Source organism: Phasianus colchicus, chromosome 27, assembly GCF_987193195.1.
Source record: "Phasianus colchicus chromosome 27, bPhaCol1.hap1.1, whole genome shotgun sequence".
Taxonomy (NCBI): Eukaryota; Metazoa; Chordata; class Aves; order Galliformes; family Phasianidae; genus Phasianus; species Phasianus colchicus.
In genome coordinates this window covers 536,929-564,621 of record NC_143462.1, presented here as the reverse complement: position 1 = coordinate 564,621, position 27,693 = coordinate 536,929, and the positions used below count along the sequence as shown (strand labels likewise).

Below are 27,693 nucleotides of genomic sequence, written 5' to 3'. Positions count from 1 at the left end.
CCAGGAAATTTGGAAAAACAACCACAACAACAACAAACAAAAATAAAACAAAACAAACTTAAGAACTCGAGAAAACAGAGGGTAAAGATGAGAAAGAGTGATAATGGTCCTAATCAAGAAACAACTAAAAAAGAAAACCTGAAGAAAACTTGAAGTGGTAAAAGCTTGAGTTGTAGTTTTAGATTAAACAAAAGGAAATCAAGGCCACACTAGGGCAGTTAGAAGGGAAAGGTTTAATAAACCACAGATGTAGAGGAACAAAGAGTGTATTATTCAAGATAAAGTGTAGTTTAGAGAATACATGAGTAGAGAGGATATCTTGTCTTTTGGAAAGATGAAGGAAAAGAGATTGCAAGAACACATGGTTCTGCTGGAGAGAATACAGTGAGCTCTTGAACTCTGAAAGAATACAGAAATTGCTGAAAGGGAGTGTCATGAGAGAGAATGTGTACAAATAATGTATGAGCCAGAAGAATGCTTGCAAAGAGAAAGGGAGCAATTAGAAATAGAAAGGTAAAATCTAGAGGGAAAGGATGGAATGAGAGCATTTTGAAAGAGAGCAAGTTCTTATTGAACAGGAACATCAAAAAGAAGCAGAGTGAATTGCTTATGAAAGGAAGGCACTTCATGGACAACAACTTCATTATGAACAGGGAAAGAGGAATGCTTTGAAACATCCACACAATACATATCAAAGAAGAGATTATCTTTACTGGAATGAACGTAGCTCATTCTGATTCTAGTTCCAGAACATCTAACAGTCTTTAGAAATCTCTCACTTCGCTTCAATGATATAACAGTAAATGATTAAATCATTTTCTTTGTAAGGAAAAGATGTATTTAAATCACTCTATCAAAATCTTGTCATTCTTCTCTATTGCTCTTTTCTTTTTCTGGTTATTAAATGATATTTACATCTTAATCTATTTTGCTAAGATACAGAAGTCCTCCTATTTCAGATGCTAAGATCTATTCAGGGGCATTTGACCTAGAAGACTTTCTGAATTTTGGAGTACTTTGTTTCATATAAACATGAATAGAACTACAGGGAAATCACAGAGGAATAGTATCTCTTCCAAAGGAACAAAAACCTCCTGAAATAATAAAGCTTCAAAAGAAACAGAAGCATGAAATCAGATTATTTACTTTAAAACAAACAAACAAATAAACCTACCTTCCATTATCTTATGTTCATTATATTGTTTTCTTTCTTTTTCTTAAGCTACTTAAGACCAGGTGCTTAGAACTGTCTTCATTTTCCTAGGAAGGAGAACAGCTTTCACATTCAAGTAGAAGGACATATAAGCATGTTTGAGGACAGTCACAGATTGTAATTCTGCCTCTGAGGATCAATCAGTAGTACTTTTTTGATGCGTATGAAAGGAATATTTGAAATAAATACTGCATTGACTTCGCATCCTATGAAGGAGGTCAAAGGAAAGAATTTAATTTTCTGCTGTTTGTAAAGTCCCCTATGTAGAACATATCACCTTTCCCCTAAGATCAGCTGGTATCTCTTTGTAACATCAGCATAAGTTACCTTGACTGTCAAGCATGTGACTCACATTCTAATCAAGACTTTGACTAGATTTTTGTGGGTTTGTGGGTTCTCAATATGTAGCTCATGAAATACAAGTATCCTTTTCATACCTGGATCAGTCTTTCAGTCATGCAGTTATGTTCGTTTCATTATCAATTTACATAAATTAATATCACACACTTTAACAGAGTCAAGTAAAAGTATCACATATTTCTAAAACACGGCCCTGAATATTATGCTTTGAAATCATTCAATTAAAAAAGAAACAGGACTAATCTTTGATTGAGTAGCTTTCTTTTATTCCTAGCTAAGCTACCAGCATGTGCACTGGCCTATATAGTAATTCAATATAATAATTCACCTAAAGATTACATAGCAATTATGTTTAAGAGTCATTATGTATAGAAAGATGGTAATGACTTATGTTCCTTCTACAATGACTCTCAGCTATTTAATATCACGATAATAACCATGACAAGAAATGGTACTTAGACAGTAAAACATATTGTTCCTATAATTGAAGCGTAAATATACAATATTTTTCATCCTTAGTCACTAAACTAACTACCATTAATAGGAAAGAGACAGTATATAAGTGTATACATATATGTTTATATATTTGTTTATATATTAGTGCACGAGAGAGACAGGAAAAGAGGAAGAGAGACAAAAACGTGGTAAGATAGGAAAAAAGTAACTGACAATATTGAAAATAAATATATGCATTTAAATAAGAAATATAAATCTAATTACTTTAAACCTGATTTCTCCACTGTTGGATTTCCTGAGATATGGATAAGCACTATTGACATGTTAAAAATACAACACCACTTTCATCTGGCTAGGAAAATGTATTAGCCCTTAATCCAATATATTTCTGTGATGCCACATTTAAGCAGTTTTCCTCTGAAGAACAATAAATCAGAATATCTCGAAGAAGGTGTTAAAAAATCTGGTGACAAAAGTGACCCCAATTCCAAATCTCAAAGGAAAATAAGTCACCACCCACAGTCTTATTACCTTATTAGACTTGGGTAGGCTTGTTCAGATATTTTTTGCCCTATACTTGTGTCTACTTGAAGAATTTTGTAAATTTTGGTCAGTGAACAAAATCTGTAAAAGAGATTCCTTTTTGAATTCCAAAATAATTCATTTAATTAATTACAAACAATTTTGAATTAGACTCAGACTCCAGAACTTCCCTATTTCCTCTTTTTTCTGGTGACGGAAGTGTAACTATATGTCATGGTTTTAGATTTTTGTTCTCAGTATTCCACATCATAACACCATGTAGTACATGTTAAAGCATTAATGCTCCTGTTCCATGCATAGTAGATACTTCGGGGTACCTGTTTTAGAAGAGAAGAAGAACTATATCCCCCAGAGGACTGCTCACTGTTCTGTTACCATTTCTGCTCAGTGGGAAAGATAAAAACCATTCGTAGATCTCTTGACTTCCCTTTTTTGATTTTCTGGCTCATCTCTGCTCCCAGCCATATCACCTCAGCTTAATTAGAGTAAGGCTTCTATTTTTCAGACACTCTCACTTTAGTTATTAGCTTCAATTCTAATTACGTTATATTATATTGCATTATAGTATGTTATCTTGCATTCTGATATCTTATTTAGTAAATTAGTTTGTTTCTCCTCAGATCATTGCCACTGTGCTGTTTTTAGACCCATCTCCCTACCTTTTCCCCTTTTCCTTTTCCCAGGGCTTGGATTCGCAGGTTCCCCTGCCTCATTAGTCTATTACCTATGTTAGTGTCTGAAAAGTGCTAGAATAGAAGTAGAATAGTGCATAGAGGTGCTCATTCACAAAAACTCAACAGTGATTTCATAACAGCTAATTTAGCTACTTTGATAAACGTTACTGCCTTGAATTACTAAAAAATTCCTGCTAAGAGCAGGTGTCAGTGAATTTACATTGGACAGAATAGCAGTGTACTTTCCAGAGAAATGCTTGTGAATATATCTGAAATCAAGCCAACAATATTCATAGGAAATTTACCATTCACACATATTTCAAAATTGCCAATGGCTTCTACACGATCAACTCTGCACACTTCTTACAAAACATTTCACTGGGATTAAAAATATAAAGGTTCTGTACTAATGATTGCTGGCAATCTTAGGTGAAATTTTTCTCACTTTTTTCACTTACATTAACTCCATTTCATCTGACATACTTTTTAGATTAAAACATTTTTAGAGTGAGGATCTTCACTTTCAGCATTCTTTTCTTAACATATTATGTGAGCCTTATGCTGCTGTATGGGCACTAATGCATATACTAATTCTGTACGACTAAAAAGCATTAACCGTGAATCTATCCTTTAAAAGCATCTATCTTTCAAACACGTAAAATGTATCAAAGAGCCTCTCGCTGGGCTACCATATTCCACACATGTAGAGTATTTTCTTGTTGTTATTAATCACGGGCACCAAAATATCATTATGAAAATTTAAGCACATAAACAATATATTATGAACATACTGCTCTGATGACCAAGAAGGCCAATGAGTTCATTGAAAAGAGCATGGCCAGAAGGTCCAGGGAGGTGATCTTCCCCCTCTGCTCTGCTCTGGTCAGGCCTCACCTGGAGTACTCTATCCAGGTCTGGGCTTCCCAGTACAAAAAAATGCAGGGATCTCCTGGAGATAGTCCAGCAGAGGACCACAAGTGACCTGGAGAGTCTCCCCTATGAGGAAAGGCTAGGTAACCTGAATCTTTTCAGCCTTGAGAAAAGAAGACTGAGAGGGGATCTTATTAATGTCTATAAATATCTTAAGTGTGGGAGTCAAAGGGACATGGCCAACCTCTTTTCAGCAGTCCATGGGGACAGAACAAGGGGAAATGGCCATAAAGTTGAGCATAGGAAGTTACGAACCAATAAGCGAAAGAACTTCTTCACAATGAGGGTTACAGAGTACTGGAACATGTTGCCCAGAGCTTTTCTTCAGAGGAGGGGAGTTACATTCAGCTAGATTGAGTCAAGGTTAGATATCATGGGGAAGACAGAGACCCCCATGCTTTCTGGGAACGCAGAAAACTGCGTTTTCATCAAAACTTACTATAGGAAGTAGATTAATTATCTGTTAATATATATTCTGCTGGTCCTATCGTCTGATTTCTTGACTGAACAAGCCTACACATGCACTGTGATGCTGAAAATGCTTATCACTATTTATAGACAAGATTATTCCTACCTTAATGGAGAAAAAAAAAAAAAAGCATGATAACATCTAGATAGGAAAATTCTTTTTATTAAAGGCCAAGAGGAAAGGAAAGCAAGAAGAACTCTTAAGAAGAAAGTGGAAAAGAAAGAAATCAAAAGGGAGAAAAGCTTGAAAAGGGAACGAGGGGGGGAAGAATGAAGTAAAGAATGCTGAAAGTAGGGACTGTTCAAACCTCACTAAAATTGGCTGTAGTGAAGGGGCAACAGGATCCCTTCTCTGATAATGGGGGAATAGAATTTATTTATTTTTTCCTAGAAGTTCATATTGTGTTGCACTGGTGATTAAAGGTGAGCATTGCTTACATATAATCATGGACTGGCCTGGGTTGGAAAGGACCATAATGATCATCTAGTTTCAACCCTGCTGTCACGGGTAGGTTTGCCAACCAGCAGACCAGGTTGCCCAGAGCCACATTCAGCCTGGCCTTGAATGCCTCCAGGGATGGGGCATCCACAACCTCCTTGGGCAACCTGTTCAAGTGTGTTACCGCCATCTGAGTGAAAAGCTTCCTCCTAACCTCTAACCTAAATCTCCTCTGTTTCAGTTTAAGACCATCCCCCTTTGTTCTATCACTATACACCCATGTAAACAGTCTTTCCCTTCCTGTTTATAAGCTCCCTTCAAGTATTTGGAGGCCACAATGAGGTCTTTCTGGAGCTTTCTCTTCTCCAAGTTAAACAAGCCCAATTCCTTCAGCCTTTCTTTCTTTATACAAGAGGTGCTCTGGTCCTCTGATCTTAGCAGCCCTATCAGGACCTGTTCCAAGAGCTCTGTGTCTTTCTTGTGCTGAGGGCCCTAGGTGTGGATGCAGTACTCCAGATGGGGCCTCACAAGAGCTGAGTAGACGGGAACAATCACCTCCCTCTCCCTGCTAGACACTCCTCTTTTAATGCAGCCCAGAACATAGTTGGCCCTCTGGGCTGCAAATGTACACTGATGGTTCATGTCTAGCTTCTCATCTGCCAGTACCCCCAAGTCCTTCTCTGCAGGCTGCTCTCAAGGTGGTCTTCCTCCTGCCCTTATAAATACCTGGAGTTGTCCCAGCCTAAGTGCAACCTCATTAGATTCTCAGGGGCTGACTTCTCCAGCCTGTTCTGGTCCCTCTGGATGGTTTCCCTTCCCTCCAATGTATCAACTGCACTGCTCAGCTTCGTGTCACCTGCTAACTTGCTGAGGATGCATTTGATGCCATTGGCCAGACCATTGACAAAGATGTTGAAGAGCCCCGTTCCCAAGACTGACCCTTGTGGGACACCACTTGTGACCGGCCTTCACCCTGACACAGAACCACAGATCATGTCCAGCCAACCAGTTCTTAATCCATTGAAAAATTCCCAGGGAACTACATGCTGGTGATCCTCACCTCTGTACCTGGGAAGATCATAGAGTAGGAACCATGCGAAGGCACCTACAAGATAAAGAGGTGATCAGAGACAGCCAGCACAGCATCACAAAGGGCAGATCTTGCCTGACCAATCTGATGGCCTTCTATAATGGAGTGACGGTATCACTGGACAGAGGAAGGACGATGTCATTTACCTCGACTTCTTCAAAGCCTTTGACATGGTCCCTCATCACATCCCTATCTCAAAATTGGAGAGGTATGGACTTGAAGAAGGAATTTTTCAATTACTTTAATTTCAATTACTTTACTTCAATTTCACTACTTCCTATAGTAAGTTTTGATGAAGTAATTTCTAGCTTTCTTCTGATGTTTTTATTTTGGTAGTTTGTAATATATTATTAAATAGCTATTATTTTTGTCTGTATTTCCTATGACAAAAGTTCACTAAAAATGGAAATTTTTCTAATAAAGAACTGATCAGCAGTCTCTTCAGATAGAATCTGAACAGAAACTTCTGTGCTTTTTTTTTTCCCTGAAAGTCAATACAGTTTAGAACCTGCTAATCCTGACTGCATCTTTCACTAATGTTTGAGGTCAAAAAGCTAAATCTTGAGGGGAAAAAATAAATAATACCTGAAAGCTTACAGTAACTAATACACTTTGAAACAGCAATGATAGAATATACTGAATAAATGTATCTTCCACGTGAAGATTTTTATATCTTCTGATGAGTTATGCAACTTATTAGAAACAATGTTAAGAAAAACTATTGTAATTTTATTTTATGATTTTTAATATTGTGCTTGCTTCAAGCTGTGAACTACTGTTGTTCTCTTAAAAAAAAAAAAAAAAAAAAATCAAGGAAAATTGCACCTAGGTATGTATAAGGATTATTTTTAATGCTAATGTGTGAAGATTATGCAGAAGCATACTTTAGATACGATCCCACTGATTCTTTGACTCACAAACATCCATTAAAATTGAAAGATACATTGTAGATAAGCCAGCTTCTTATGTGCCTGAAAATTGAGTAACAGATTTCTAATTTTAGAGAAATTACCTGTTTATATATTTTTTGATAAAACACAGTCAGGATATGTTTTGAGCTTTTAAGAGGGAAAGTAAATTTACAAGTAAAAAATTAAAAACTGTATAATGTAAAAGCTAAAAGCAAGTTTAATAATTATCGACTTATATAGATTGGTGTAAAATTTTCAAATTATCAGAAAAAGTCTGGAAAGAAAGAAGTATTCAAAATTCCAAAAAATATTGCAATATTATTCCTGAAGGATGCTTTCCCAGGATTTACTGGGATCTTTACTGGACAAAGTATTTCCCCTTCAGCTCAAACTAGCTGTGTGCTCTGGTGGCCAGGCAGGGTCCTGTCCACCTCTCCCCAGATGGCCACCTCTGTCTTGGCACCAAACTATCCATCCCATAAGTTTACCACTAGCTGGCGGAGTCCCAACTCCAGTACCACCTTGCAGGCTCACATGGCCATTCCTGGTAATTCTTTTGACAACAAAAGCTCCTGTGAGACCATCCTTCGCATCTCCATCCTTTTCCCTTGCCAAAATCTGTCATTTCTTCTTCCCCAAGTCCTCAGGAATAGGGGAAGGCAGAGACCAGCATTCTCTGAGCTGCTGTGCCAGGACAACAGAAGGAATCCAGCAGAAGGACCTGAGCTGACTGGGGCCCTGAGAATGTGTCAAACAAGTTACAGAAGTGGCTACTCATGTGGAGAAGATGACTTTGGTTCTGACATGAAGCAGCCTGAAGTTCAGCATGAAGGTCATCTTTTCAAGATGAGGCATATTGAACAATTGATTCAATAAATAAAAAATGAGTAATACTTAAGAAAACGAACTCACAAAAACAACAAAAACAACACATATTTCTCTCTCTATTTTTTCCCCCCTTTTGGACCTTGAGAATCTGCATGGGGATTCTTAAGTCCCTACCTGGTGACCCTGGTATGAAAAAGACATTGCCACATGGAGCAAGAGCTCAGCCAGGGCTGGTGAGAGTCCAGGGCACCCAGCAGTCGCAGCAAAGGCTGAGGGAACTGCCTACAATCAGTATTAAAAAAAGTGAGTGTTACCTACAGATGCTTACTGGGATTGTGGAAGATGATGAAGCCTGGCTTTTCTCACAGGTGCTCAGTGACAGGAGCACAAGCGGCACCAGACACATGCTGCAGCATGGACATCTTCCAGCTGGGAGAAAAAGACTGTCCCCATGAGGATGCGTTCCCAGAAAGCATGGGGGTCTCTGTCTTCCCCATGATATCTAACCTTGACTCAATCTAGCTGAATGTAACTCCCCTCCTCTGAAGAAAAGCTGTGAGATTTTAGCTTGGACAAGGCTTTGGAGATGATTTATTGTAGCCTTTTGATACATACAGTGGGCTTAAGAAAGATGGAGAAAGACTTTTTCTGATGATCTCTAGTGACAGGAGAATGGGGACAATTTAAATTCAAAGATATATTTAGATTAGAATTAAGGTAGAAATCTGTCACTATGAGGCTGTTGAGGCAGTGTAACAAGCTGCCCAGAGAAGCTGTGGATGCATCAGTGGAAGAGCTCCAGGTCCAGTTAAATGGCACTTTAGAGTAACCTCATCTAGTGAAATGTGTCCCTACCCAGGGTGACACTTAGTAGAATGAAAAGGCTCTCACTGTGAGGGTGCTCAAACGTGGAACAGGTGACAGAGATACAGAGGATCTCAATCCTCCCCAGATTAACCAGATATAAGTAAGCTTCACTGAATCTAACCTAAAGAACCAACAACCAATGCTTGCAAGTTGTATTCCGTTCAGAGGCTTTCCTCAGGAAACGAGTCAAAGAAGAGAAGCTATGAAGCAGCGGTGAAGGGACAGCTGTCCCACTTACCCCATTAGTCCAGTGGACAGTTCAATGGTACAATTTTCTGCATCTATACAAGGCATAGAAAAAAATATAAGAAGTACCCAAGCAAAAGGGGTGCGTTGAGATCCTCTGGTACCATGGCAACACTGATGTCACCAAAAACAACACAACTAACTCAGTTTTCTTTAGTTCAGTAACAGTCTGTATGATTGTTTGCAATTTAGTCTTCATAGGAAACAGAATCACCGCTTTTCTCTCTACCTGAAGAGAATGTACACAGGGGTAAAGTGATGGGGGGACAGACACACTTATACATGCATCACTAAGCAAGAGCATCCGTAAATAAAAGCATGCTACATAAATGCCAGCTGTGGCTAAACAAATAGAATCACAGAATCACTCAGGTTGGAAAAGACATTAAAGATCATTGAGTCCAACGACCTAACCTGACTACCCTAAATAGCCTCTGCTAAATCATCTATCTGAGCAGCACATCCAAATGGTTTTTAAACACATCCAGGGATGCGATCTTTTAGGTAACAAAGAACTTTTTTATAGCTATAGTTTTATAAAGTTATTCTCTCAAGTTGTTCAATATACTTAGAACCAAAAGGGCAACTATGTACCATGAGAAATAACGAAAAATAAGGAGAGAGAAAACGAAGGAAGAAAGGAAGTAAGAACATGTTTATATTGAAAGAATTAAAAATCCACTCTTCAAGTTTCTGAAAAAGAAAAATAGAGATGTTACCATGCAAGGAATTAAGCAATAATTCTTTTTCCAGCAACCAATACAGAAATATGAAGTTCTGTTTGGAAAAATAAATGCTGAAAACAATTAATAATGTAAAAAAATATATTTATTTTCAGAACTCGCTAATTACATACATTCTTCTAAAAGTTTGAGGTTCCTTTATTAAAATAATTTTCTAATCTAGAAGTTACATAAGCACTTATGTGAAAAGGAAAGATTTATAGATTTCTCATGCAAAGGCTGCTCTGAAAGCAATGCCTTCTATTTTATTTTGTTGGCCCATGATATCAGAGGTAGACATCAGTAGTATAACAGTAGAGATTGAACGTTCCCACCAATATCCCACTAGATTTTGTTGCCATGATGGCAGCATAGTGGCAGTCTGTGAAAATTATATCTGACACAGAAGTGCACATGAAACAAAGATATAACTGAATTCCTCCATGTGGAAAAAACAGCATCCATTGACATTCTTCAATACTTGATGAATATTCACAGAGATTTAACAGTCAGTGTTAGCATAGTGTGTTAGGTGGTGTGTTTCAGCAGTGGTGACAGTAATAGTGGATCAAATCTGCTGCTCCAGGCTTTTTTTTTTTTTTTTTTTTTTTTTAAACAATACGCGCAGCATACAAGCCCTTCTTCAATCACCACCAAAAATGCATAGCTAGTCATGGTGACTACATTGAAAAATAATCTTCTGTAGCTTAGAACTTATTCTATTTAAATGGAAACTATATTATATAAGATTATGATGATACAATTTGATAAATGGGAAGCATTACTTTCAGAGCAAAGAAAATATTTAAGGGAATGTATTTAAATCTTATTTAATTTATTGTGACTTTCTAAAAGATAAACAAAGTCCAAGTGTCCCATAAAAAAAAATTTAGTATTTCTAAATCAATTTTTCTGAAGGAGGGCCACAAAGATGATCAGAGGGATGGAACACGTCCCCTGTGAGGACAGGCTGAGGGAGTTGGGCTTGTTCAGCCTGGAGAAAAGAAGGCTGCAGGGTGACCTCTTAGCAGCATTCCGGTACCTAAAGAGAGTCTACAAAGAGGAGGGGAGTCAACTCTTTGAAAGGGTAGATAATGGCAGGACGAGGGGAAATGGTTTGAAGTTGAGGGAGGGAAGATTTAAGCTGGATGTCAGGGGGAAGTTCTTTACAGAGAGAGTGGTGAGGTGTTGGAACAGCTGCCTAGAGGGGTTGTGGATGCCCCATCTCTGAATGTGTTCAAGGCCAGATTTTATGAGGCCCTGGGTAGCCTGGTCTAGCATTAAATGGGGAGGTTGGTGGCCCTGCATGTGCAGGGAGGTTGGCGATCCACAATCCTTGAGGTCCCTTCCAACCCTGGCCATTCAGTGATTCTGTTATAACATCTGTACATTCATTGATTATACAGTATTCCATCAAAAAACCTTAAAAAATCTTTTAAAAATGAACTAGCAATACATACTCTTCTAAAGGAAATGCTGAATGATTTAAAAAAGTGTTCAAGTGTAATTGAAAAATGTTTGAGTATGCAACTGAACATTTTGGTGGGATATGTATGCATGTAAAATAGATTTTTTTTAAATCTGACTTTGATTATGCATCCACTGATGCATAACAAATGTACTTGTATGGGATACACATTGCTGTTGCAGATCACAAACCTGTGGTGCCTGAGAATATCCACCAGTAACTTCACTACAGCTAGACATTTAAAAATAATGGACTGCTCAATTTGCTGTGGTTTCAAGAAGTTGATACAAAAATAAAACATTTTTTGTATCAGACTAAATATATGTTAAAAGAATGAAAAATATATGTTAAATTTTAATATTTCATTTAAAAATTGTACCATTCTTAGGTGCTGAGTTGATGACAGGGCCTGCTGGGCTGCTGTGTGTGTCTGGGGTGCCCTGTGCTGGACACAGCCAGAACCAAAATAGACCCATACCTATTACTGTTAACCACTAGAGATAAGAAATTAGCTGAAGTCTGTTCTCACTTACTTTCATACCAGAATAACAAACACTTGCAAAGAAACAATCACAACTATTTCTTCCTGGGGAGTAGGTAAACAACCCACACTTTAAATACTTATAAAAAAAAAAAAAAAGTTATTTTTGATCCTAAATCTGCAAAACTCTACTGTTTGAGGAGTACCATGGAGCAAATGAGGAAAATCACCAATTTTTATGATCTTCAAGATAAGAAGTCCCCTCTATGTAAAAACAAATAAGAAAAAAAAAAAGAAAAAAAAAAAACATGCTAGAGAGTACATTAGAAAAGAATTAAGCTTTCAAACAGAGCATGTTTTCAAAGAGATCTTCAAATGTTTTCACAGTTCATTTCCCTCACTCTCCACTGTTTTAATACAAGTACTGAGACATGCACCTGTAATATCAGAAAAAGTAAATACCAAGCTATGCTTGCAGATGTTGAACTGTGACTATGCTGGCTGAAAATCAATTACATAGAAATTGTAGAAATATCCAGAATAAAAATATCTAAAGAGAAACAGAGAAAAAGAGGGTTGGATGCTTCGGATAACTCTTAAGTGTTCTATTCACTGTCACAAACAAAGCTACTAAGTTTACAGTGACTGCTGATAATTTTCTCAAATCTGTGATTCTTTTTTTCTCCAAAATGAAAAACAATTTTAATTACAATGATTTAATACAGTTGCTACAAATATGAGAACATGATTAGACAAAACATATGCTTCAAAATGTTTCTTCCTATCTATCATTTAATATTTTTATGCAGTTCCATCACTTCTATGGTCATAGAAGTCCATCTTTTCATTAAGACAGTTTAGTGAACATTATTATTATGAGTAATAAAATATTATGAGAGGTTGGCAAAGAACCATTTACATGGATTATGAGACCACATAAGTATCTTCACAATTTAGGTGGAAAAAAAAAGTGTAAAAGAATAAATATGTATTCATATGTTTACATACATATGGACATATAGTTCATTCAGCATAGGGAGTTCCAGTGGCCATCAAGACACTTCATCAGTTTTTTGATCGTTTGTTTGTGAGCATAGGCTGATGAAACAAAATGTCCACTATATCTATCTAGTGGCACTGGACAAAAGAAAATTGGTTAGGTTCCACACAAGTTAAATAGTGGCTTTCTTATCTACTTTAAATATTCCCTGTGATATTTTGATGTAATATATAGTTTTGGAGAGAATGGAGTTTCTGTGAAGTACATATGGCAACCATAGGAGAGAGTGATGGAGATATGAATAGTTGGTAGCAATAGCATGACAATGGCAAAGGAAATTACAAGTATCACAGAAATTTTTCTAATGATGAATACAGCTGATGAATGTGGAATTAATAGTGAAGAGGAACAATGGTTTCACTTAAAGTCACTACAGGCAAATAGGATTAACTTGTCAAAATCTGTTCAAGCTCTAATTTTTAGCACTTCAATATTTTCAAAACAGTTATTGTAAATATTCCTTTCAAATACTTATGGCTTAAGCCTTAACAGCACCTCCAAGTCTAATTTTTTTTTCTCTTGTAAATATTCACATGACCAAGATTTTGTTCACTGTACTATCTAAGGAGTAAATAATCTCCATAAAAAATGTTCATTTCTTCATAAAACGATAAGGTCTGACTTGTTTATTTTTCTTCTTTTCTCTCCTTCTTATCTTAAAAAGTGCTGTCAAAGACTGTTCAATAGGAATGCTACTGTTTTTTTTGTTGTTGTTTGTTTGTTTGTTTGTTTGTTTTGTATGCATTAATCTGCTGCAGTATTGTGATTGAAGGAACTATTCGTATGGCAATGATTCTGCAGGAGCTTATTATGAACTTCAAAAATCAGTGATAAAATACAATATATATTGTAGTTGTCATAGCCTCCAGATGCCTTGAATTTGCTGATTGTCTAAAAAATTCATAAATGGGAACATGACGAGAGACATCTATCTATCATGTCTCTTTACTCTCTGTCTCAAAAAGAGCTTGAATATAAATATTCCATCAGCTTTGCATTAATGAATTCAGTGGATACTTTGCCTTCTGTAACATTACTTTCTTTCCTATGACTTGCTTTTTGATAAATTTTTCCTATGGCTTGCTTTCTGCTAAATTATGTCACTGCAAATGTAAAGATCCTTTCCCCTCTTTTGAGTGTATTAAATATATTATATGTACCTGAAACTCTACAAAGGGGATGGGGGGCAAAATGCCTCCTATACTGTCAGAAAAGAGCAAGTCTGACACTGCCTTATGACACTAAATATGGACAAGTCTCTGGAGCTGGACAACATGTATCTCAGAGTCCTGAACTAACTGACTGATGTGGTTGCCAAGCTACTCTAAATCATTTCTGAATATTCATGGCTGTCAGGTGAAGGTCCTGGCAAGTGGAAAAAGGAATCATCACTCCCATTTTTAATAAAGGGAGAAAGGAAAATCTGGGAGACTATCGACCAGTGAGCCTTACCTGTGCCAGGGAAGATCACAGAGCAGAACCTCCATGAATCTACTCTAAGGCATGTGCAAGAAAGGGGAGGGGGGTGATTCAAGAATGCCAACACAGCTTCATCAAGGATAGACTATGCCTGACCATAGAAGTGCTCAGGTTGGAAAAGACCTCAGAGACCATCAAGTCCAACCACAACCTAACCAAACTTACCCTAATTCTAACAACCCTCTGCTAAATAATGTCTCTGAGCACAGTAAACAAATGGTTTTTAAACACATTCAGGAAAGGTGACTCAACCCTGCCTCTGGGGAGCCTATTCCAGTGCTTAACAACCCTTTCTGTAAAGAAGCTTTTCCTGATATCCAGCTTAAACTTACTCTGGCACAACTTGAGACCATTTTCCGTCATCCTGTCACCAGTGAGAAGAAACCAACCCTGCACTTGCTGTAAGCACCTGTCAGGTACTGGAAGAGAGTAATAAGGTCTCTCTTCAGACTCCTTTTCCCCAGACTAAACAGCCCAATTCCTTCAGTCGCTCCTCATACGGCACATTTTCCAAGCCCTTCACAAGCCTTGCAGCCCTTCTTTGGACCTGCTCGCACCCCATGTCCTTTCTGTATTGAGGTGCCCAAAACTGAACACAGTACTCGAGGTGAGGCCTCACCAGTGCTGAGTACAGGGGCCAAATTACTTCCCTAGTCCTGCTCACCACACCATTCCTGATCCAAGCCAGGATGCCACTGGCCTTCTTGGCCACCCGGGCACACTGCTGGCTCGTATTCAGCTGACTGTCCATCAATATACCAGGGTCCCTTTCTGACAGGCAACTTTTCAGCCACTCCTTCCCAAGCCTATAGGGTTGCCTGGGGTTGTTGTGACCAAAATGCAGGACCTGACACTTGACACTATTGAATCTCACACGGTTCACCTTGGCCCATCAATCCAGTTTATCCAGGACCTTCTGTAGCACCTTTCTCCCCTCTGGCAGATCAACACTCCCTCTCAATTTGGTGTAGACTGCAAACTTACTGAGGGTGCACTCAATCCCCTCATCAAGATTGTTAATAAAGATGTTAAATAGAAGCGGCCCCTGTACTGAACCCTGGGGGACACTGCTCATGACCAGCCGCCAACTACATTCAACTCCATTGATCACAATTCTTTGGGCTTGGCCATCCAGCCAGTGTTTCACCCAGCAGAGCATACATCCATTCAAGCTATGGGCAGCCACCTTCTCCATGAGAATGTTGTGAGGGACAGTGTCAAAGTCTTTACTGAAGTCCGGGTAGATCACATCGACAGCCTTACCTTCATCCACTAAATGGCTCACCTTGTCATAGAATGAAATCAGGTTTGCCAAACATGATCTACCATTTGTAAACCCATACTTACTAGGCCTGATCCCTTGGTTGACTTTTAATTGGTCCATTATGTCTCCTGAGATTATCTGTTCCATAATCTTCCCTGGTACTGAGGCGAGACTGATAGACCTGGAGCTACCAGGATCATCTTTCCGTCCTTTTTGAAGATGGGTGTCACATTTGCCAGTCTCCAGTCCACTGTGACATCCCCGGTTAGCCAGGACTGCTGAAGGATGATGAAGAGTGGCTTGGAAACCACATCCACTAACTCCTTCAGCACTCTAGATGCAATCCATCTGACTCCATGGACTTTTGAGCATTCAGCTTCTGGAGCAAGTCCAAAACCATCTCATCGTGGATTATGCAGGGCCTATTCTGTTCCCCATCCCTATCTACCAGTGCAGGAGGCTGTGTTCCCAGGGAGTAACAAGTCTTACTATTAAAGACTGAGGCAAAGAAAGCACTTAATACCTCAGCTTTATCCTGATCCTTGGTCACCATGCTGCCCTCGGTGTCCAACAAGTCATGGAGGTTCTCTCTAGCCCTCCTCTTGCTGTTGATATATTTATAGAAATATTTGTTGTCGTCTTTTATCTTAATGACCAAGCTCAGTTCTAACTGGGCTTTGGTTTTTCTAATTTTCTCTCTGCACAGCTTCACTCCATATCTGTAATCGCCTGGAACAGCTTGAAAAGCGGGCTCATGTAAAATCAAATGAGATTCATCAAACCAAAATGTAAGGTGTTGCCACTTGGGTTGGAGCAATCTCAGATATGTGAACAGACTGGGAGAAGTACTCAATGAGAGCAGCTCTGTCAAGTAGAACTTGGGGGTCCTAGTGGATAAAGAGCTGGATGTGAGCCAGCATTGTGCACTTGCAATTTGGAAGGCCAACAGTATACTGGACTGCCTCAAAAGAAGGGCAGCCAACTGGGTAACAGGAAGAAGTTGTCCCCCTCAGTTCTGTTTTTGTGAAGTCACACCTGAAATACTGTGCCCAGGTCTTAGGCCCTGAAGACAATGAAGATGTGGAGCTGTTGGAATCAGTCCAGAGGGCAGCCACAAAGATGATCAGAGGGCTGGAGCACCTCTCCCGTGAGGTTCAGGAAGTTGGGCTTGTTTATACTGGAGAGGAGGATTGTTTTTCTGGGGAGACCTCATTGCGACCTTCCAATACTTCAGAGGAGTTTATGAACTGGCAGAAAACCAACTTTTTTCATGGTCTATTAGTGAGAACGGGCAAGAATGGTTTTAAATTAAAAGAAAGGAGATTTAGGTTAGATGATAGGAGGAAATTTTTTATTCACTGTGGTAAAGGACTGGAAAAGGTTGCCCAGAGAAGATGCAGATGCTTTTTCCCTAGAGGCATTCAGTGCCAGTCTGGATCAGGCCCTGGGCAACCTGATCTAGTGGTTGATAACTATGTTCATGTGAGGGCATTGGAACTACATGATATTTAAAATCCCTTCCAACATAAGTCATTCTATGATTTTAAAATGAAAGCTACAACTCCCGTTGACTACAGTATATTTTTTTTTAATGTTAAATATTTTGTTTGCTTCTCTTCCCACACAGTTAAAATCTTTTCTAAATTTGACATCAGCACTTATTCACAGAGAGAAATGTAAAGAACATTTTCAATCTTACTGTAGAGGGAGCCTTTAATTAATTAATTAATTAATTAATTAATTTTTGTGACTTCCGAGAGATCTATTAGAAAGTAACGTCGCAGATCTCATCTGCAGTTTCAAACATAGAAAAATCTCAAAGCAAGAAGGCAAGCAAATAATTAAATGAATAAGAGCACCTTGAAAGGAAATATTTTGTAATTTTACAAACTTCTCTAGGGAATAGATGTCATCTCTAATTCTCTTTTAAAGTTGAACCTTTTTTTTAATTCACATTGCTGTGTAAGGAAGAATGTAGTTTCCATTTCTGACACACAAAAAATAATGTGTATTTTATCAGCATACTCAAGAAAAATAAGAACAAATCAATATGGCAATTAATGACCACGTATTTCAATATGTGGTTTAATGAGAGTTCTTAATACTCTGAGACTAATAACCAGATTGCTGTATTGTGCAATGAAATATTTTTCTTAAGCACTAAGTTTATGACTTTCCAATTAAACCTTTACTATGAGAAAATGTGCAAGTTCTACATCTGAAATATGTTCTCAAATATTCTCTAAATAAAAGACTGCATTCAATATAAACCTACAAACTTGAAGAAAAATATATGATTGTAAGGTATTAAGCAACCTTTTGCTTTAGGTAATGTTTCAAAAATTTTCACAAATTGGATTAGATGCCCATGTTTTAATCAGGCTTAAAAAATTGCTACTTATCTATACAGTCAGTTTCTTCACTGACAGCAGGATTAATCTGCAAATCTCACTGGTTAATGACAATGCTTCAATATACAATACTAATTATAGGGCTAAAAACTTTGCTCCTGCTGAATTCCATATCTATGGAACAATGTAACTTTACATAAGTTGCTCCAAATAATGCATTTGAAAACAAGTTTGGAACTCTCAAACATTATTCTGTTTTTCCAAGAAGTCATAAGACAGTGAACTTTTCTTCTCAACTGCGCTGCTGCTGTCTACTGGTTTCAGCATACTGACTCAAGGACAGCCTGATTCCTGCTTCTAAAATCTAACAGTATTTTAGGAGAGGGTTTTTTTGTTTCTTTGTTTTGTTTGTTTTGTTTGTTTGGGAGGAGAAAGAAAAAAAAAGTTCCTATAGACATATAAATGTAAAACATTATTATTAATGTCATTAACAAAATACTGAAATAACTTATAATACTAGCAGTTCAATGCTTCTCTTCGAGGAAAACAAAAGGTTAGGTTTCTTACTTCAGTTGTCTGTGAAGACAAATTTTATCAGTATTTTTTTAGTTGATTCATTATTTCCTTGATAGATGTGTTTTATTTTTCTCCAGAAATATGCAGTCTTTCAAGCAGACAACTTTTCATTTTGTTAGCCAACTATGCTTTTCCTCACATTTAGTTTCAGACTCCAAATTCATCTTGTAACGTGCTTACAGTGCATTAGATATCAATTTAATTAAAAAAAAAAAAAAAAGGAAACAAAACAAAAACCTAAAACCTTTTGCTTGTAAATATTTTTGGCTAAAAAAAAAACAAAAAAAAAACCTACAACTTAAAAATATTTTCTTTTTTTTGTTGTTGTTTAAAAAAGTGTTGGATTAAAAAAAAAAAGTTGGTTTCTGTCTCCATATACTTGTATTTGTATTCAAAGTAGATATACTTAAATGTAAAAAAATGTAATCATGATGTGAAATCAACCATGTTATAGTGTTGGCTACACTTAAAACAGCATATAAAATATTTTAATAGAGTGATGGCAAATTTGGTTCATTAAGAGCCTTGTACACAGTGCTACCTAATACTTCAGATGATCACTACCTTTTTGAACAAGAACCAACTTGTTGTAGGATAACCTACAGTTCCTCAGATAACAAATACAATGTGTTTTCTTACAAACGTATCCAACACCCATGAATTCCCCCAGCACAGCCCTACCAACACCGCAGCAAGTTTGATTTGATTTTTCAGCTAAGTTATTTCAGCTGTTAAAAAATTATCTAAGTTTAATCTAAATTTTAAAATGAGGCTTTAATTCTTTGCATGGAAATAGGAAAAATAATACCAGAATGTGATTCTCAATAGTGTTTAATGAAAGCACATAGCCAAGTCAAAACAACAGAAATCACAAGATATTTTTGCTAGTTAATTAACATAATTGCTAGTTACCATGACAAAGTGTTTCAATAGGCCTTAAATCACTTGATGTCAATGGAAGAGTCTTCAATACAGGTGCTTCTTAACTTGTTCTAACTTTTTTTTTTTTTTTTTTTTTTTTAAGATAAATCTCAAGTATTTATTTCCCCTAAAACACCTACAAGAATACTGTACTAAATTTGCATAGAAATAGGGCATCAGACATTTACAGTTTGCAGGCATGTGGACTTCACGTAAGCACCCACAGGATCAAATTCAAGGAATGGTATTTAGAAACTACACTTGCTTTTCTTAAAACTTGATCTGTTGTGCTCTTAACCACTTGCACCATTGCTCATCTCGTTTTTTTTTTTAGAAGAGATTCTAAAGTTATACTCAAATATTAAAGGAAAAATCTCTGAAAAACATGTCATATTTAGACAAGATGAGCTTCTTCAATTGAATTTTTACTTGTTTTATTTTTATCTTTGTCATCAGGCAATGAATTATGTCTTGTTTCCCTCTCAAGACCCAGCATGAAATGTATCTGAATGCTATCTTTTCCTCAACTGGTCTATTCAAGTCTTCTGCAAAAACAATTTTGAAGATCAAAAGTAGTGATTTCAAAGCACTCTTACTAATTCTAATGCTGTATTTCCTATAGAAGAGCTAACTAGAAACTCAGAATAAAGGATACAGTAAATATTAAATTAAGCTCCAGTTATTACAATTAGTAATCCTGGAATATCTTCATGCATTTTAGCAAAAAGCACTTGAGATTCAGATTTAATCTGAAATTCAAAGACAGTTTCTATTTACATTTTTTTTTTTTAAAGGAATATAATGGAAAAACTTACAGTAGGAGCAACCGTAGACCTCAATTCTTAACCCAATTTGGCCTTCTCCATTCCAATCTAAAGGAACTATACGTACATAGCGAGCAATGACTGGGTGTTGCAAATCATGTCGGACCACACTATCAGAGTTTGTGTTTCCAGGAAATGCCTAAGGGAAAGAATAAGAAAATTATTTTATTATTTCTATCTCATACACTGTAAAGATTCTGTTATGAAGGAAAATTTTAGGTAGTGAAGACCTCCGAGTGACTAGTTAGCACTTAAGTTTGGTTAAAATGTTTTCTTTGATACTGAGCAAATGAACAGTGGTTTTAAAAAGTTTTGTAGTGCTCACAACACAAACACTGTAGCACTGGAACCTCGTGCTTTCTCCACAATAGATACAGTAAATTCAGATAAGAGCTGCTGCTAGATAAGAAAGTATTTTGCATCACTGATCCATTGCTCAGTTACTAAAACATTTATAAAGATGTCCAAAAGGGTTGTTCTGTGACAAGATACCCATCCTCTAACAGATTACAAACAGCAGTCACTGTCTTGTAAACAGAAACACTGATATATCCTATTTCCTACAGCAGACCCTCCAATTTCTCAAATTTCCAGGAATACAAAGATCTTTCTTTATTTTTTATGTACTACCTTCTGGAAAATGAGCACACAGTTTCTCTCCTAACCATAGTTACCTCCCACAGCAAAATCAGCTCTTTTTTGACTTTGGAAGTCAAAAAAGTACAAAACACAGTACTCTGTCATGGTTTTATAATTTTGTTATCGGTATTCCACACCAAACATCATGTAAAGCACGGGTAATTAAAGAGTTAATACTCCAGTTCCGTGGACTGACATCTTTCTGGATGCCTGGTTCTCAGAAGAAAGGAAGAACTACACATCCCAGGGGACTTCATGTTCAGAGAGGAAGATAAGCCATGGGAGGGAGTCATGGGATCTTGCTCTCTGGCTCTCTTGCTCACTGCCTAGCAGTGTGTGGGTCTGCTCCCCAACCGTGTGCCTTCAGTTCAAAGTAGGCCTTTTAGTTTCGGACACTCTCTCTCTCTTATTTGATTTATTAGCCTCAATTTCAATTATATTATATTATATTGTGTTATCTTGCATTCCGATATCATGTTTAGTAAAATTAAGTTTTCCTCCTTAGATTGTTGCTGCTGTTCTGGTTTCTGGGCCCAGCTCCCATCTCCCTTCCCTTCCCCCTTTTCCGTCCTGTTTTTGGGCCAGGGGGCCTATGGGCTTGCTGCCCCCTGTCGAGGGCACACGTTGATCTAGATAACTCCGTGACAGACTCTCAAGTAAAATTTAAAAATGACTGAAGTAAATTCAGTGCTTCTTTTGTAATTTTGTACCTCTTGGTAAAAGATTTCATAGTACTCTGCTTAAAAGTAAATGATATCTATCTGTTAACATAACAGATTTTATTGTCTTTTCATCTCATGCACAAACCATTTGTTTTCTAATGGTAAATGTTGAAGATTGCCATTTAGTTATTTTCAGCATTTTCAGAGAAACATCATAAGTCTTCATGAGTAATTTTCAATAAAACGAGTACCTTGGAGCAGTAAACAAAGAAAGGTGATCTTTGCCACACAAATAAACCCATATAGAATCCTATAATACATTCAAGTACTGGAAATAAAAAGAAATGAAGAAACAACTAGGCTGTAAATGTATCTACTGCAAAATATAGTCATCAGAATTTTGTAAAGCCAAAAATTTAGGTTGACACTTTGCATATAGATACAGCACTAGATATTTCAGATGAGTATCCATCTTGTATACTGCACAGTAGATCTAGGTGTAGGTAAAGATTCACAGAACCCTTTCCTTGATGAGCTAAAAAAAAATAATGCATGTAATATTTTTTATAAGGTTGGTTGTTGTACTGCTGCAATTATTGTGCTAAATAATGATGAAGACACTCGCGGCTTCATAGTAAAACTTGTTAGGTACAAAAATTAATGCCTGTGAAGCACTTCCATATTTGAGTGCTAAGCATTTATGAGAAATACAATAGTTCTGTATTCTGAGCTGAATAGCAGACAGACAACAACAAAAAGCACAGGCTGAACAAGAACTAAACAATCTATTGAATAACTGCCTACCATCTCAGATTTAATGCTGTTATGTCCTTGTTAGCAATGCCTCTGTACCATCAAAAACTATGGCAGAAAGTCACAGAGATTCAAAGGACCGCTTTGCAACAAGCTCCTCGTATACTGCATGAACATTCTTTCATCCCTGCAGCACTCTCAGCTAAATCAGGATCGCCCCACAGAAATAATTCATTTTCACTGCTAACAGTCTTGCAAATTGGCCGACCACAGCTAGTACCATTTTCAAGACCTGCTGCTTTGTGCTGCCAATCAAGTTTCTTAGCTCCTCTCCCCCCTGCCCCAATGGCAGTCACACTTCATGATCTCTGCTTTCCATGCTGGAGCTGCAGCCAGTTGGACTTAGGTTTCTCAAGTCCCTTTCAGTCTCAGGAGGGAATAAAACAGCCAGAATGGAATGGATGCAATGGGGCTCTCTCTAGGACACCTGCTGCCTCAGAAGAGTTCACATCTACTGGACAGCTACAGAGCTCCTACAAAAGCATCACACACAAACAAGGAAGGAAAGAAAAACCCAGGACACTGTGCAGGGGTCCTACCTCTCACTAGGTGATACCTGTTTATGTCCATCCTCTGTACACGGAACTGCACCTCATCTGTTCCCCACTTCTTCTCCCCCGCTTCGTACAGGCACTTCAAGACATTAGGGGTGACAAAGTAAGGCTCATGGAGAAGACTGGGCGTACAGGAGATCTTAAATCCCTTGCAGCTAGAGCACTGCTGGCACGTACTTGTCTAGATCACGGATATTTTCCAACAAGCACCTACCAGGCACGGCAACCCACAGCCAAAATCTCATTGCCCCTGCCAAGTAGCCAGCCTGTCGAGAGACCTCTCATTAGAGACTTGCAAACAAGGCTAAAAACATTATTTCCATTTCACAGGCTGGCTTCTCTTCACCACGCATCACCTGCACAAGAATAGATTGGGAAGCACATTACTACGCACCTGAGCATCTTGCTGAGCATGGGCATCATCCACATACATTCCTTCATCTCTGTTTCCCTGCAAAGACACAAGGATAGAAGACTCAGTTCACCAGAGCATCTACTGGAAGCAACTCCTGAGAATTCCCCACTCATGAAAAGCTGCTGGGGATGGATAATGGAGTCCTTCAAAGGGAACACTAGCTTACAAATGAAATGCAGCTCAGATGTACTTTGGGCTTCCTTCTGAAACGAGCAGCAACCCACTTTACTGGGACATTTAAAGAAGAGCCCACAGCACTCATGCACACCCAGAGTCAGAGTTCCCTCCCCGGAGAGGCTGGGTTTGAGGTCATGGGACACACAGGGTGAGAAAAAGCCAGCCTGGAGCTCCTCACCACTGAGTGCAGAGCTGTGCCCACAGCTCTGAACATTCACCCCCTTCTCCCCTCAGCTTGGCTCACCATTGCGAGGGACACGAGGACCCTTCGAAACATGGGAGATGTGTCAGATACGATGCCATCCTCAAGGGAGCAGCCATATTCCAGCAAGAACACACACACAGCACCCGTTAGGAGCAGGGCCACCACCTGGGTGCTGCCCACAACATTTGCCAGCTGTAACCTAGCTAAGTACAGAACTGTGCCCAGGGCTCCCAGCAGCACTGCAGCACTCCAGCCATCATCATTACTGCTACAGCCTCCAATTAAGAAGCGCAGACAGGAAGAAACTGACAAGAGAGCCTTTTGCACTCCTTACGAAGCTTGTAGTTCTCATTAATGCCACAAATCTCTCCATTGGTGCGAAAAGCCAGAATTTCCATTGGGCAACCTTCATCTGCTCCTGCTCCCTAGGGAATCACCAAGGCAAGACTTAAGATACCAGCACCTGCTTGTGACGTGCAACCAGGTTTCTTTAAGAGAGAGAAGACATGCATAACAAAGCAGTAAGTCCTTGGCCAGAACTTAAGCAATACAAAAGGAAGATTTCCAAACCTTCACAGCCCTCCTTAGTTCGTGCACGTCATACATGGTGGTGGGAGTCATCACCCCAATGATCACCCTCTCAAAATTCCCACTCAGCTCCGACTTCAAGTCATCAATCAAATCCTAGAAGGCAAAGAGGAGAAAGGAGTTGGCAGAAGGGACGGCCTTTGAGGACAGAGGAACTGAGCTGTTCAGCACTCCTCTTCAGGCTCCAACCCTCCTTGCATCAACAACTGCTCTGAACTGAACAAGAACAAAACAACCTTGGTCAGGTGAAGTCTCTGCCGACCTTTCTCTTGTAGAGATTGGGTCGTTTTTCACTTTGCGCCCAAGTGACACAACCACGTTCATGCATCTCTGCAGACCACCCACCCTGCCAGTAGTGCTCTTAGAGGTGATCAGAACTTGCTGACGCTGGGAAACATTTAGTTTGGTCAAGACGTCAGTGATGGCATCTTCATCCGTGCCTGCGAGAAACAAATGGAAGCTAGTCAGGATGCTTGCACAAGGATCAGAAGTGCCCTCTGGTCTTGTGCCACCTCCAGTCCCTCACACAGCCAGCTCTCAACAGCTCCAGGACTACATCGATGCACACAAAGCTGCCAGGACCCACGCCACCAGAGCAGCTGCATTTCGGGACACGAAGGGCAGTTCTGTTTCCACTTTCCAACAATTTTTAGGGCAGTTGTGCAGCAGAGCAGTGCAAGCAGCTATGCTTCCCTCTATCAAACCACCAGAGCAGCCATTCGCAGTGCTGGGGAAAAAATAAAAGTTGACCATGGAGGGAGATCAACTTAGCAAAGCCCTTCATGGCCTTCCTGAGAGCCTGCGCTTCTTGCTCAGCGCTGAAACTTGAGACCCCCTCGACTGTTGCCTAAGGCCACAAGAAAAGGATTTAGCAAAGGCAGACCGACGCACGCAGAGTTGAACTGGAAAAAAAAAAGAAGACAAACATGAAAGATGTGAACACAGAGATAGTAAAACTCCACCCACACAACTGATGCTTCTCTCTCACTTCTGTCTCACACGGCAGCCTGTTCTAGTGGGACTTCCCAAGCATATCAGAAAGAAGCCACGGGGGCACAACTGCATGGAGAACATATCTCCATATTGCTGCCCACGGAGTACCTGGTTTCCAGTGAAACAAAAGCTGGACCACCCGGCATCTGTGTTCAGGCCCACCAGGCCTTCTTCCTAGCAGTTCTCCACGTCAATCATAAAGCAATGCGCTCCCATCATAGCCCTAGTCCTGACTTCTCTTGTAGCAGGTAAGGACCAGTATTCTGCACCATTCCTTTTGCTCTGCTCGGCACTGGGGAGGCTGCAGCTGGAGAACAGCGTCCAGCTCTGGGCTCCCAGTACAGGAGACAGCTGGACATGCTGGAAAGAGTCCAACGCAGGGCTACCAAGATGGTGAAGGGACTGGAACACCTCTGCCATGACAAGAGGCTGAGAGAGAGGGGGCTGCTCAGCCTGGAGAAGGGGAGCTCAGGGGGATCCCACCCACGGCTGTAGAAGTTCCGCACAGAAGTTTGTCCTGATATCCAACCTAAACTTACCCCATGCCTGTGTGTCCTGCGGAACCCCACAGATGTGACAGTGGGCTGCTTCTCAAAGGAAACCAGTGCTCGGCGTCGGGAGCGGTGGAGGAAGCAGCTGATCCTGCCAATAACGCTGCCATCGCGCGTCCCTCCCCGGGACTCCCACACCTTCCTCTCCCCAGCCCGGCTCGGCTCCTCGCAGGCTGCAGACACTGCTGAGGCACTCGCGCTCCAGGCCGTCATCTTCCTCCCGTGCTGCCGGACCGCTCTCTGCAGGGCTGCGCTGAGCTCCTGCTGCTGCACCAGAACCGCAGCTCCCGTGCTGACGGACGGCGGAGCTTCGTGCCGGCACCCACAGCACGCGGCCCCCGGGCTGCTGGCGGCACGGCAGGATGCTCCCGTCCCCGCCTCCCTCCCACCGCCCCTCGGCTCCGGCATCCTCCCGTTATCCGCCTGAGGAAACGAAGGCCCCGCACAGGGCTCTGGACGGGCTGACCGACGGCTGATGCCAACGGAACGACGTTCAACACCGCCACGCGCCGGTCCCGCACTTCGGTCACGACGACCCGAGGCATCTCTGCAGGCCGGGGGCAGAGCGGCTGGAAGGCCGCGCGGAGGAAAAGGATCCGGGGGCGCGGGCCCCGGGTCCCCGGAAGCGGAGCGGGCGCGCGGCGCGGGGCAGCGCCGCGGGCAGCCGGGCCGGGGCCACGCGGGACGCGCGCGGTGATGACGCAATGACGGCGCGACCGCGGGCGCAAACGACCCCGCCGGGAGCGCCCGCCCCGTTCCGCGGGCCGACCAATAGGAGAGCGGGAGAGGCGGGGCCGAGCGCGGGCTCTCCGCCAATGGCGGCCGCGGGATTCCGTGCCGGGAAAGCGGCGCTCCGCCGCCCCGCGTCCCCGCCGCCGCCCGCCCCGCGCCTCGGGGCCCCGTCCGTCCCGCGTCAGAACGGAGCCGTCCTCCGGAGTCGGCGTCGCGGCGGGGCGCCGCCGGCTGAGAACCGGCGGCTGACTGCGAGCGGCGGGACGCCCGGTGTCCGGGAGCGGCTCCTGGCCGAGCCGGGCAGCCCCGAAAGAGAGGGACCGACCCCGCCGATCGAGACGCGTTCGAGCCCGGCAGAGTCGGGCGGCCGCCTTCGGTTCCGGCTCGGCTCGGCTCGAACGGTCAGCAGCGCCGTGCTGAGCCGCTGCCCCGCAGGCGGAGGACTCGACTGCCGTTTTCTGTATTCACGTCTGTCCGAGAAGAAAGCTGGCGGCGCTGGCGCTGACCAGGGAGAGGGAGGCCGGGGGCCGGAAAGCTCTCGGGCTGCGGCTCCAGGGCAGGCAGAGGAAGTCACGGCGCTTTGCTGCTGAGTTCGTTACCCGACGAAGCCCGACGCGGGGGGGCTGGGCAGACAGTCTTGCCAAAGAGGCCCGTGCTACAGCAAGATTGACAGCACGACGCCTTTTGTTCCCCTTGAGCCCTGGGCAGGCTTCGGGACGAAAACCAAGAGGAGAAAGAGGGCAGCGGCTGTTCCCCCGGACTGCTCCGTACATTGGTTTACTCCGTGCTAGAAAGGCTGGAGATGCTTGCAGCAGCTCTGGACGCCTCACTCGTGGGATGGATGCATTGCTGTGCAACTTCCCCATGGCTGGGAGAGGTTCTTCAGATCCTCCCTGCAAACGGGGCTCCCCAGTGACTGCGGATCTGGCTGATGGTAAAGTGCTGGGGCTATTGGTCGTGGATCTTTCTTCACCACTGTGCTCACGTGGCAATGAGTAGGCCCACTGCCTTGCTTATTCCCTTTACTGCTAAGCTTCTCTTTTGGCTATAGACGCTGCCAATATGACTTTGGTTTTATTTTGTCATAGGCAGTAAAATAAGCCTATCCCAAAGACGTTGGTGTCTTTGTTGCAGCTGTTGAGCCCACCGATTGGCACAGCAGCATTAACACATGATGGGCACGTAACTTGGAC

The 27,693-nt window shown here is 41.0% G+C and overlaps 1 protein-coding gene across 13 annotated transcripts; it reads right to left on the bottom strand.

Moving 5' to 3' along the window:
• Positions 1 to 663: 663 nt before the first annotated feature.
• Positions 664 to 26,438, bottom strand: LOC149914780 (annexin A4-like). Of its 13 annotated transcripts, none has more exons than XR_016460102.1 (7): positions 24,751 to 26,438; positions 24,570 to 24,664; positions 24,207 to 24,320; positions 23,234 to 23,290; positions 22,842 to 22,918; positions 20,163 to 20,310; positions 664 to 1,260 (listed from the first exon to the last, which is right to left on the bottom strand). XR_016460102.1 is itself a non-coding variant. In XM_090125521.1 (6 exons), coding segments are annotated over exons 1-6 (495 nt in total). In that variant the 5' UTR covers positions 24,830 to 26,438; the 3' UTR covers positions 664 to 1,258. The 13 variants fall into 13 exon arrangements, 8 of the variants coding, with proteins under 8 accessions (XP_089981647.1, XP_089981645.1, XP_089981646.1 ...); XR_016460101.1 differs by lacking the exon at positions 664 to 1,260 and adding an exon at positions 18,756 to 19,892; XR_016460105.1 differs by lacking the exon at positions 664 to 1,260 and adding an exon at positions 23,971 to 24,061 and having other exon boundaries at positions 19,901 to 20,310.
• Positions 26,439 to 27,693: the final 1,255 nt, after the last annotated feature.

What these genes read in the sequence shown, in the direction of transcription:
- LOC149914780 (XM_090125516.1), bottom strand. Translation starts at nt 24,829, where the DNA reads ATGCAGCTGCTCTGGTGGCGTGGGTCCTGGCAGCTTTGTGTGCATCGA. An exon ending in AGCTGTTGAGAGCTGGCTGT is followed by an intron (nt 24,665 to 24,750) that starts GTGAGGGACTGG and finishes TGTTTCTCGCAG; the next exon opens with GCACGGATGAAGATGCCATC. An exon ending in AACTAAGGAGGGCTGTGAAG is followed by an intron (nt 23,291 to 24,206) that starts GTTTGGAAATCT and finishes GTGTCTTTGCAG; the next exon opens with GGAAACAGAGATGAAGGAAT.